Source organism: Danio rerio, chromosome 17, assembly GCF_052040795.2.
Source record: "Danio rerio strain M-AB ecotype USA chromosome 17, GRCz13ab, whole genome shotgun sequence".
NCBI lineage: Eukaryota > Metazoa > Chordata > Actinopteri > Cypriniformes > Danionidae > Danio > Danio rerio.
Window position 1 is genome coordinate 44,168,872 of NC_141037.1, and position 13,870 is coordinate 44,182,741.

Below are 13,870 nucleotides of genomic sequence, written 5' to 3' on the forward strand. Positions count from 1 at the left end.
CACTGGATATTTTCTCTTTTTCGGAATATTCTCTGTGTGAAAATCACAGTAAATCAGCATTTTCTGAAATATACAGACATGCTTGTCTGGCACTAACAACCATGCCACGTCAAAGCTACTTAAATCACCGCTCTCTCATTCTAATGCTCGGTTTGGACTGCAGCAGATTGTCTTGACCATGTCTACATGCCTAAATGCATTGAGTGGCTGCCATGTGATTGGCTGATTAGAAATTTGCGTTAAAGAGTAGTTAGACGGGTGTATCTAATAAAGTGGCCGGTGAGAGTATTTAACAGCAACCACAGCTGTTGTATCTTTACAGCATATTTTAATATACATTTTTTACAGTGTTGGTATTCTGCTTTTGTATTGCATTTTTGACTTCAGAGAAACAACAGATGGACCATCCAGTCAGTTCTCAAACTCCATACTGTTTAAATGAAGGGAGCATTTACTGGAAACATGCTATGTTTGTGAGCTGTAAGTGAAAATAATGCGACATGACATCCTGAACCCTTGTAAATCCAAGGCAGGTGCCCTGAACTGCCTAAAAAGCTAATTGCTGTGCTGCCTTAGTGCGTGACATTTCAGAGCGGGGCCCATCAGCCTTTCACCCGAGCAGAACTAGCAGCTATTACTCATGCTATTGAACAAAAGAAGAAGAGAAAAAAAAGCTCAAATCCCAGACATCTAGTTACGGTCTGGACACAATCCAAGTCTCCAGGAGCACATGTTTATACAATAGCAAAACGAGCCGATAAAGTTGTTTTTCACATGTGTGTTGTTTGTGTGCTGTGGAGATGAGAGAATATTACCAAAAGCAAATGCATATCAACAAAGATCACACTGAGATTTGAGTAAAATAAATAGTAAGTGAAAGATTTTCAGCTTTTTATGATGAAATAAGTGTAAGTTACTTTATGAAAGTAGTTAGTAATTACAGAATAATAAAAAAATATTTACATCACTTTTCTAATTACTTTGTTTGAAAAGTAATTAAACACTGTAAAAATGTTAAAACAATTAAGTTATCCCCCAAGAAGCTTAAGAATTGTGTTGTTTCCGCTTATCTTAAATAAGTAGTTTAAACAAGCAGCAAAAATATTTTTGGAGTGAATTACTTGACTCAATACTACTTAAAATCTCTACACTACACAAAAATTCTTGCTGCCTAAGTTTTTTTTTTTTTTTTTTTAATTAAAGGAACTTTTATTCTCAGGATTCTGCCGCTTCACTCTTGTCAATTCTTGTTTTGGTGGCAGAATCCAGACACTAGTCCTGTCTTGTCTTGTATGTTGTGCTCAAATCTTGTTTTCTCAGGTTGAGCACTCTTATCCTTGTCTGTCTTCGTCTTTCGTGTGAGCGCCATCTTGGCCAGCTTTGTTTACATTGTGGCCGCATGTTCTAATTCTGTTTTATGTGAGCACATGGCTTGTGTTGTGTTTCTGTGTCATGTACTTCTTGTCTATTGTTTAGTTTATTGTTTATTGTTTGTGTCTTGTCTTATTTGTTTATTGGCCCAATTCCAATTCTACTCTTAGCTTTTCCCCTTACCCCTCATTTTGCGTGTTCACGTGAAGGGGTCAGGTTGTCCCAATTCTCTTTAGCTTGAAGGCGTAGGGCTAAGAGAAAAGGGTAGATACTCCTTCGAATGAAGATATTTCAGGACCACACTCGAAACCAAGGGGTAAGGAAATTTACCAGAATACACCAGCCACAATGGCAGGATAGCTGCACCCGGAAGTAAGGAGATCCACGAATTAGTATTTTTTGTCATTATTACGAATTATAACAACAAACAAACATATGTTTTGATATATTCAAAACCACTTTTGTTTTTCACAGTCATGCTTAAAAAAAAAAAAAAAAACGCTAAAATAAAAACAGCTAAATATCGATATCTATAATCCATAATCATAACTCCTGTACAGCAGTCCCACAACACTCTGACACTCGATGACACACGAATACCCTGTCAGAAAAGTCGAGTGGCTGAGAATAAAGTTTTTTACAGTGTCTGCTATAATGTTAATTTTGTTTTTGGTTTGTTTACATAGATGAATATGGCCACTGTGTAAATGCACAGTATAGTTTCGATCTTATTGCCACATTATATCGTTATGATAACATAATATATGCCTTCAGCGATTTCCTTGATATACATACCAAAAAAAAAAAGCAACTGAAATAACTACAGCAGTAACAATCATCTGATCTCATATGAAGCAAGAGATCGCGATGACATATGATGACGTGTGCAGGTGCTGTAGTGCTTTCCCATTTCTTAGGGTTAAATTTTGAAACTCTTCCCCTTCACACTCGGTTTTAAGGGCCAAGGGGAATGGTTAGGGGTACAAAAAAAGAATTGGGATTGAGCCTTAGTCCTCCTTGTCAACACATTATTAGTTTATTATGTTCCCCTGTTTGTCAATTACTTCTCTTTTATAGTTCCCCCTTGTCTGCCGTCCTGTGTCAGTATATCATTTTGTCTAGCCTTGTCCAGCCCTGCCCTTCCCTGCCAGCCCAGTCCAAGTTTTTTTTTTTTCTTTTGTTAATGTTTTACCTCTCAGGGTTGTTTCTGTTGCTTTTTGCTTTGTTTTAAAATTAATAAACCCATGTTTTTGTTCTTGAAATTGAGTCCTCATCCTTTCAAAACCTCAACGGTGACATGCATATTCAACTCAATTTACAGCAGTCAAACTGACTAAAAATGTTAAGTTAAACTTTGTTTACTTAAACACATATAGATGAAACCCGGTAAACTGATTAATATTAGTTAAAGTAACATTAACAACATTTGTTTTCATGACTTTTTTTTACAAAGTACAAATCCTAATATGTAGTCAAAATAGCTTTATTAAAAAAAGAAAATGAAACATTATACTGTATCAAAACATGAACATTTCAAAGTAATGACACCATATTTCATATACTGGATGTACCATATATTATCAATTTGAGTTCATTTGGTTTCAATTCATCAACTTGATAAATGAAGCATTTCTGAAAAATAAAATTACTCTGAAAAATATAGCAATTTATTAAATGCGAGTTGTAGCTGTAATTAGATTACCTAAGAACTTACTTTGCTTTGTCCATGAAAATTAAGATCAATGTGTTTATTAAACTGATTTTTTTTTTAAGCGAAATCTGATTATCTGATTGATCTAATTGATAAATTAAGTAGGCAATAAATTGTAAAGAGGCTCAATTTTTTGTAGTTTATTAAACCTTAAAAAATGTATAATTCGGTAGAGTTTGTGCGCTTTCTAAAAAAAAAAAAAAAATATATATATATATATATATATATATATATATATATATATATATATATATATATATATATATATATATATATATATATATATCCACAACAAATTCAGTACAATGCTGGTTCAGCAAAATAAACAGCCACTTCATATGACAGAACAATAACGCGTGTTTTTGCTTTTTGCATAGATTCAACTATAATAAACAAAGGAGTACATATATGATTTAGTTCACAAGGGTGTCTGAATGAGTCACTGTCTGTGTTGCAGGTGACAGACAGACAGGCATCACCTGGCCTCCTTGCTTACAGTCCCTCTATTGTTTTATGAGCAACAGTCATTCTCCCACAAACCACATTCTGACACAAATACTGTGACTTAAAGGCATAGTTCTACCTAAAAGGAAAATACTGTCCCAAAACTTGTCATAAACCCATTTCAATTCCATCCTTCTGGTGAACACATTTATTTGTATTTTGTGTTGTATTGTATTGTATTTTTTATTTATTTAGAAGAATACTATAAACTGAAAGTCAATAGCTGCATCCTAAATTGCATATTATGCACTATTCAATGTTGTTTTATAATATAAGTAGTGTAAATAGTGCATTCACACTAAAAATTCTTCAAATAAAAAGATATGTGGAAAGATAAGAGTCACAGATTTGATTACAATACGGAAAGGGGAATAAGTATTGGCCAAATGTTATGGAATGATAAAAGATAAGTTACATATTTTAATATGATTTAATCATGATACCTATCAGAGAGATTTAGTATGCTAATAAATATAAATATGGTAATGTTTGTATTTAGTCTTGGCGGAATAGATCTGCTACGCTGCTTGGATTATTATGGCAGAGCAAGTACCGAGACTTGCAAATGCCAGTATTTTCACACACATGCACTCTGACAATATAACATACTGCTTCTGGACACATAAAATACATGTAACCAACCCAGGCTTATTCTGACTACGTACCCCTATATACATTTCTAGAGAGCGCCAAATACATCCCAGGAGGTTTGTTTTTTTTGTGCTGTTTTTGTTTTCTCAAATCCATCAGAGGTAGCTGTGGACGCTTTTTGAGATCTCAAATTTTCCTTGCGATAGCCGTTTGTTGGATGCCAATGGTTACTGGTTTCAAACATTCAGCGGAATATCTTTTTTTTTTCACAGAAAAATCTCATAAGACATTATAACCACATGAGGGTGAGTAAATGGTGAGTCAATGTTCACATTTGAGTGAACGATCTCTTTAAAAAGGAAACACAATCGGTATTCTGTTCTGTGACACAGGCTGTGATGTAAGCATCTGTTTATATTATAAAAGTAGAACATGACACAGTAATTATGATTTGGTGCTGTGGTTCAAAAGAATAAACAAAAACAAAGAAATGGTAGATTGTAGGTTTGTTTTTGTTATTTTGACATGTAATATGACTGTGCCAGGTAATTTTTATTTCTTAGCATTTTTTGAAGTACCTTGGAATACTGTGGTACACTATATTAAGGTACTACAAATAATGCATAAAATAAAAATTACAAGTTGTTATATATATATAGCAATTACAGCTGAAGTAAAAATTATTAGCCCCCCTAATTTTTATTTTTATTTTTTATTAATATCCCCTTTCTGCCTGGTAGGCCTACTTTGTGTTTTATTTGCTAATTTAAGCTATTTTTAATAGTTAAATATAAAGTATAAATCTATACATTATTTGTATTACTTATTAATATGTATTATTAATGGACAATGCAAAGATATTGATGTTTCACAATGTTTTTACACAACATTATTTGAATTTACTAAGCTTAGGTTACAATGTTTGTAATGTTTACATTGCTCCACTTTCATTAAATCTAAATCCCAAATATTTTAGAAATGACAACAGACTTAAGATTTATTTATTGTCAGTTTTAATTTTAATTGATTAATGCACTTACTACATGACAGATTTCATATATTCATTTTCCTTATGCTTTCTTCCTGGTTTATCACAGCGGAATGAACTACCACTAACTTGACAGATTTGTATATTTATAATTTTAGGTGTTTTATGTCTGATGAAATAATTTATAATAGCATCATTAGTCATATTCAACTAATTACACTGTCTTGTCCTAATAGGTGGATTTAGAGGTTTTTGCAAAAAAAAAAAAAAAGCACAAGCAGATTTAGCTGGTTTTGACACAAAAGAAAATCTAACTTGTTAAAAACTAAATAATTGTCTAAAGTGACATTTATGAAAAAAAAAATACTATATATATATATATATATATATATATATATATATATATATATATATATTTTTTTTTTTTTTTTTACCAGTTAATAACCTTATGATTACCTATAAAATGAAACTTCTGAACCAAATTATAGCAGTCTGATAGAAAAAGCTCATTTACAAGAAAAAGAGGTCTGATGGATTTAGAGTGTCTTAGATTTGAACTATATACTTGGATTATGAATATATATATAAAAGATAGTTCACCCAAACATGAAAATTTAATTCACCACATGTTTATTTCCCCTGTTGAACACACACACAAAAAAAAAAAAAATATTTGAAGGAAGCTGAATACCTGTAACCACTAATTTCCATAGTAGCAAAAACAAACACTATGAAAGTCAATGGTTACAGGATTCCAACTTTCTTCAAAACATCTTCTTTTGTGCTCACCAGAAGAAAGGGATGATAGTAACAAAGGAAAGATGCGTAAAGAATGTTCAGTTCTGGGTGAACTATCCCTCTAAAATCGATTGATGATAACCAAAGATAAGATACCTCATGTTTACTGTTATGTGAATAATAAAGATGCAAGTACACAGCACGCAGAGTAGTGTGTGCACATTCTTGATTAACTATAATCACTCAGCAAGTGAAGCTCTGGCTCCAGTGAAGGCAAACTAATGAGTATAAATAATAATCAGCAGGTGGCACTGTCTGGCTTCAACGCAAACACACAGATGTTCCCTACAAGACACAAGTCTCAAAGTGTCTGATTCCGTTTGACAAACACAAGCCACATAGAAAACTGGATTTTACACTTCAAAGCCATGCATAGCACTTTGATGGGTGAAATGTGTCAGCCAACCTCCAAAAAAAAAAAAAAAAAAATACAGCCTGTTGAAAAACAAACACACACTTCCCATCAGAGCTATTGCTTAATTGATGCAATCTCTGTTCTAAGGCCAACACTGATGACTGTATTTCTTTTATATGTTTAAGTGAATGATTTTTTTCCTTTAGCTTTGTTTTGATCAACTGGGTTATTATGGCAAGGAAATTACTGAACGTGATGAATGGAAAGAAACCAAATGCTGACTGTGCCACTAAGCTCTTTGAGAAACATTTCCTCCTACCTGACCTTTTGTGGACATGATTGATTAAATAAATAATGAACTTGCTTTTTGGGTATGGTTTTCATCAACTGTATTTTTATCTAATACAAATTCCTTAAAGAATTACATTAAATGATGTTTTCAAGCAATATGGGGTCTCAATTATAAAACTTAGGAAGCATAGAAACTATCCTAAATGTGAACGTGAATGCCTTTTCATTGATTTATAAATGATTATGTTTGTTATTTAAAGTTGTTCAATTAAGTCTATTTTTAAATTAAATATGTTTACTTAGAGTTTACATAAGGCTGTGCGCACTCTACCATCAAGTTTATTATCGATCCTAACTTTTGCATGGGAAGTGGTTTTGTGTGGATCAATAAATAGACCAAAAGTAGCAGATAAGACTTCTACGATGTTACAAAATTAGATGTTAAAAAAATTTGTTTCCACAAAATATTTAATAATATATTGTTGCCAGAACAACAGGTTATTACAGGGTTCAAGCTTCAAGCCAAATATCAAATTGCCTGACATTTCCTAACTTAATTTTAATGACACCTAATGAACAGAAAACAGGCTGCTTATATAATATATGCACATATATAATTATATAATATACTATATATTGTGCTCACATATTGATAATATTATAAAAAATATTATATATATTCATTCATTCATTTTCTTGTCGGCTTACTCCTTTTACTAATCCGGGGTCGCCACATCGGAATGAACCGCCAACTTATCCAGCAAGTTTTTACACAGCGGATGCCCTTCCAGCCGCAACCCATCTCCGGGAAACATTCACACACATATCCACACACACACTCATACACTACGGACAATTTAGCCTACTCAATTCACCTGTACCGCATGTCTTTAGACTGTGGAGGAAACAAGAGCACCTGGAGGAAACCCACGCGAACGCAGGGAGAACATGCAAACTCCACACAGAAACGCCAAGTAAGCCGAGGCTCGAACCAGTGACCCTGCTGTGAGATGACAGCAATACAGCGCCAATGCTTCACCCATATATATATATACTGGTCAAAAGTTTGGGGTCAGTTTTTTTATGATTAATTGTATTTAAATTATTAAATAAATTAAATTATTTAAAATGTAAATTATTACCCCAGTCATAATTGCTAATAATAATAATAATAATAATAATAATAATAATAATAAGAAGAAGAAGAAGAAGAAGAAGAAGAAGAAGAAGAAGAAGAAGAAGAAGAAGAAGAAGAAGAATTAATATTTGAGTGATTTCTGAAGGTTCGTGTGACAGAAAACTGGAATAATGAAGCTGAAAATTCATTAATAAAATCACTGGATTAAATTTTTTAATTAATTTATACTTTTATACTACTTTTGAACAGTTATTTCCTAGTGCAATAACATTTTATAATTTTACAATTTGTACTGTATTTTTATTAAAATAAATGCAACCTTGGTAAGCAGGATAAGCTTATTTTAAAACATTTAAAAATCCTACTGACCCTGAATTTATATATACAGTTGAAGTCAGAATTACTACCCCCTCCCCCCCTGAAATTCTTTATTCTTTTTTTAATATTTCACAAAAGATGTTTAACAGAGCAAGAAGATTTTCACAGAATGTCTGATAATGTTTTTTTTTTTTTCAGAAAGTCTTATTTGTTTTATTTCAGCTAAAATAAAAGCAGTTTTTACTTTTTAAAAATCCATTTTAAGGTCAAAATAATAGCCCCTTTAAGCTATGTTTTTTCAATAGTCTACAGAACAAAACATCATTATACAATAACTTGCCTAATTACCCTAACTTGCTTAGTTAAACTAATTAACCTAGTTAAGCTATCGAATGTCACTTTAAGTAGTATAGAAATGTCTTGAAAAATATCTAGTCAAATATTATTTACTGTCATCATGGCAAAGATAAAATAAATCAGTTTTTAGAAATGAGTTATTAAAACTATTATGTTTAAATGTGCTGAAAAAAAAAACTTCTCTCTGTTAAACAGAAATTGGGGAAAAAGTAAACGGGGGCTAATAACTTAGGGGGGCTAATATTTTTGACTTCAACTGTATATTTAAAATAATAATTAACCACAATAACAACTGTTATAATTCATATAATGTCAAATAATAATTGACATATTTAGGAATAAATCTGAAGTACTTGCTGTTGTATGGTTTGTATGGTTAATAGCTTGAAAGAATAGTTTAACAAACATTAAAGTTTAGCTTTTCTGTCATCTAGTTTTTAACAAAAGTTCTTGAAGTGGTCACTATGAAACCAAAGCATCAACATTTACATTAACCTGACCAGTCTAGCTTAGTTAAAAATGACTGCATATGGTGACTGCAAGTTGATGAGAGAAAAGATTAAAATTAGCTGAAAGTTAGCTGAAAAACAGTACAATATGTCTATATACAGTATATAAATATAAAGTAGTTTACATTTGAAATGGATCAAAACATTCCATCAAAGTTGTTCGATTACTATTTGAACAACATAAGTTTTTTGTCTTAGATGGTATATAAATGAATACTAAAATTTAAAGCAACAAACAAACATACCTGATATTCCATGACTTCGGCAAAAAAATGTAATGTCTGAAATAGAACTTTTCAAATTCTGTGGTCATCCAGAAATCCCATGACTCGTGGCTGTATAGGAATCCTGATATTGATTCAATATATAAGAATCAAGTTCATCTGACTAAATGTTGGAGTGAGAATTTGAAGAAACTCTTAACACTTGTCATTTATTGTATTGTATTTAAGTCAGCTATCCTGTATGTTTAGTCACATCACTTGCAATTGTACAAATATTGTCCGAGACTAATAATCAGGGTTTCTGCAGGATTTACTAAGTCAAATGTAAGACCTTTTAAGACCATCAAAAATGTAATTTTAGACTTAAATAGGGCTAAGGATTTTTTTTAAATGGCCGAGTATATATGTTTTTTGTTTGCCAAATAAAAAAATAATAATTCTAATTAGTTATTTTCTTAGCCACATAATTTAAATAACGTGTCAAAACAAGCAGACTCTAGTTGTATACATACTAATAAAAAAAAAAACATCTTAAAAAATAAAAACTTTAATAAACTAAATGTATGCACAACAAACTTTTATAATATTAAATATAGATAGAGTTTTGCTAAAGGTTATATTGAGATGTATTGTTGGTGTTTGGAGATGTGTTGAATTGATTGGGTAGCTTTACATAAACAAAGAAAAATGAAGACCTGTTTAAAAGGCTTTAAGACCTACACGACAAGATTTCAGTGAATTTAAGTAAAATTTTATTTTTGAAATTTAAGGCATTTTAAAACTTTTTAAGACTGCAGACATTCTGAATAATAGGCCAAGTAGGATTTTTATGTATATGTGATTTTTTTAAACAGTGTATTTTAAATACAGGATAATATCCGACTGCACAGCTGCATGTTTAGGTCAAATTTCAGTCACACGATGCACGTGAGCTGGATAAACTGACTATGTGACTACTACTGTATATGACTAGGACACTCTTGATGATGAGAGGAAAAAAAATTGTTCCTGTGGCAAATGTGACCGGTAAGCAGTGAATCAGGTCTTGGGGGAAATGTTAATAATAGGCAGAGATGGCACAACAGAAGGCAGTTCCTCAAATCTGCCTTTGTTGGACCTCATTTGGTTCCTGATGGAAGTGCTAATTCCTTTCAGGGTTATTTAAATATAGATGCCGAGTTATTTAAAAACCTTAAAATCTGGCTTCTGCAAATGGGATGTTCCACTTGTAGTGTGGGAGTCATATTAGCATGATAAATATGAACCAAAAAAAACACATATTGGTGGAATTGAATGTGTTATATTATCATCACCTTCAATCCTTCAGTGACAGAAATGCATTTTATGGGTGACAATTTCCCTTAATTAGTGTTCTGTTAACATTAGGTTTATAAAGGAATGCTATTTTTTTGTTAAATTATTAACTGGAATATAAACTCATCTGTAAAATAAAGGCTTTTTAAATCATTTATCAAATATTCAGATTACAAAATATATTATTAAAATATAGACAAACATAATTGTAAATAATGCACATATCATATTGTAATTCATTAGAGGACATGGGAATATACAGTATGATTACATACTGTACCTATCTACTGTTTTTTGTCGCATCAATTTATTGCAATTTTCTTGAACAACAACAGAGTAATGAATGACAAAGGCATTTTTGTGCTCTCATTTTAAAAGTTACCCTTGCCAAATTACAAAATTGAAACCATTAGATGACTTACCTTACTAAATCAGTCATACAAGAGCCCACAACGACAACACTAAAGTCTTCAGCCATGACCTAATTTCATTAATAAAAAAAGAAAAAATAAATGAAAACATTTGACATACATTTATTAAACAAGATTACCAACAATTAAGAATACATTTCAGAAAGTAACAGTTCAGTTGTTAAATACTGGTATAGTTGTGCTCCACATTGAACATTTAAAGCTCTAATGTGCATGATTATTTCAGGACTGAATCGTGTGATGACAACAACCATGGAAATCCTTCATTAATTCAATCCCTTGCGTGTAGGCAATGCATGTGAATAGTAGTGTTAATCTGCTCAAATCTCCTAGCAGGCCTCAGGGGACTGTAAACGCCTGCCGCTGGCTATCAAGCAGCCTAGATTTTCCCAAAATAAGTCCAGTTTGCATTCTACTCATTCTTAGATTCAAATCAGCTGCTGTGGTTAGTATACTTTCAAGTGTTTTGGAGTTGAGGCATGACCCTTAATGGATATATATTTGTTTAAAAAAAAAAAAAAAAAAAAATATATATATATATATATATATATATATATATATATATATATATATATATATATTAGGGCTGTGCAATTAATCGAATTTGAGTCGCAATTTGAAGCGCTGCAATTAGTTAATATAAAATATATATGTATATATGTAAACAAGAATAACATCTGAGGTAAAGTGCTTTAAAACCAGTCCGCTATGTTTCAGAAAATTAAACATGCTAGACTTTCTGCGAGGCATATATACATACACACACACACACACACATATCTATTTTGTTCATAGAGGAATATTACATGCACTTTTATATGTAATGTTTATTAATTCATTTATAAACAGATTTTATGTCAATTATTTATTTTTTTTTTATTATTATTAGGAGAATCCATTTGAGTATAATAAGTACTTATTGGTGAAAAGTTTCAATTTAATAACAGTTTAAGTTTAAGTTTAAAAACAGTTTTGAAATCAAAGTTTTTATAAGTTTAAATCAAAGGAATTTACCACCTAATAATCTTAAATAATGTTGTAGGAATATAAAATAATAATTATATTATATATCTCTACAAAATATGATTAGTTAATTATAAAAGGTTGCAATATAAAATATATATATGTAGACAACAATAAAATCTGAGGTAAAGTGCTTCACGCCAGTCCGCTATGTTTCATATATTCTGCTATGTTATAAAGTATATATGTATACATGTAAACAAGAATAACGAATAACAAGTGCTTTAAAACCAGCCCACTATGCTTCATATATTCTGCTGTTATAAAGTATATATGTATACATGTAAACAAGAATAACGAATAACAAGTGCTTTAAAACCAGCCCACTATGCTTCATATATTCTGCTATGTTATATATATGTATACATGTAAACAAGAATAACGAATAACAAGTGCTTTAAAACCAGCCCACTATACTTCATATATTCTGCTATGTTATAAAGTATATGTATATATGTAAACAAGAATAACGAATAACAAGTGCTTTAAAACCAGCCCACTATGCTTCATAAAATTAAACATGCTGGACTTTCTGCTAGGGATCGCACACATGGTATTGGTTGTTGTGAACTATGCCACATTACACGATAAAAAACGATTGAATCTTGTCACAAAGTCCATTTGTCATTTACGACTCCCCACGACACGACACGACACGACACGACAATCAAGGAAATAATGCCGAAATTGCGTAATCTGACCGAGGCTTTATAACTAGCCAGTTGAGTGTGCACACTTTCGTTCTGCCCAATCAGAATTGCGCAACTGAACTACGCCCACAATAAAAAAGAAAACCAACAGGAAAAGCGATGACAAGTGGGATTATGGCGTCTGCTGCTTCAGAAGCATTAATAGATAAATTAATATCCAAGGAAAACTGCATTTGTAATATGGGAATATTTTGGTTTCAAAGTCACAGACACCGAACAAAAAACGGTCATTTATAAGAGCTGTCACAGAGTTGTTGCCACTTTCAACAGCTTACAGATTATTTAGCTGATGCTTGAGTTGAATTAAAATCAGCTTAAAGCTTGAATTAAATTGTGAATCAATAGGCATGAATAGGCAGAGTGATCTGTGTCGTTATAACGGCGTCCACAAGCATGGTCAGTAAAAAAGGTGCACAACCAACAGTATCTGAGGTTTTCACTAAAATTACTAAGTACTGAAAGTAAAGTATTGAAGCAGTGTACTGATGCTGTGACACATTACCAGGTAGATTCAAAAGACCGAAGAGTTGTTAGTTAATTAAATATCATGTATTTCAACTATAGTGAGACGCGATCCAACGGTACATCCTTGATAAACTGTCCGACGTGCACTGCTCTCTGGAGCTCAGACGAGTGCATGACAGCGTGTGTGGCTGTGGTCACATGATGCGCGTTTTCAGTTGACGGAGGGCTGCTCAGAAATGCTAGATAAAAAACAGCGTGGATGTGAATCATTTTCGGTCGAAAATGCCATTTTAACACTAAGATGTAATAGTGTAAACGGGGCCTGAGTATTTTTGCGAGCGAGTTTGCGATGAAAGCGGGGCAGAGGATTGGCGATGCCGGCTCAGCATCGTGTTGTCTATCAGCCATTGGCGATGGACGATAGGATCTTCTATCAGCTCAACTCATCAATAAACAGATTTTATGTCAATTATTTTATTTTTTTAATTATTATTAGGATAATCTATTTGAGTATAATTACTTGTTGGTGAAAAGTTTACATTTAAAAGCAGTTTAAGTTTAAAAACAGTTTTAAAATCAAAGTTGTTATAAGTTCAAATCAAAGAAAATGACCACCTTAAATTCTTTAATAATTTGTAGGGATATAAAATAATAATATAATAAATCTCTACAAAATATGATTAGTTAACGAATAACAGGTGAAGCCTGCTCTGTTTCATTAAATTAAACATGCAAGACTTTCTCCTAGGGATCGCAGACATGGTATTGGTTG

General features: G+C 31.9%; 1 protein-coding gene across 4 annotated transcripts in view; it reads right to left on the minus strand.

Annotated features, from left to right (window-relative positions):
* Window positions 1–13,870, minus strand: part of rbks (ribokinase) — an 82,601-nt gene that overhangs the window by 67,741 nt on the left and 990 nt on the right. For all 4 annotated transcript variants that reach the window (XR_015512523.1, XR_015512524.1, XR_015512522.2 and 1 more), the window contains 1 exon segment: window positions 10,892–10,950. Coding sequence is in view for 1 of the 4 variants with exons in the window: in NM_001002117.1 (NP_001002117.1) it covers window positions 10,892–10,947 (56 nt within the window). In the remaining 3 variants the exon portion in view is untranslated.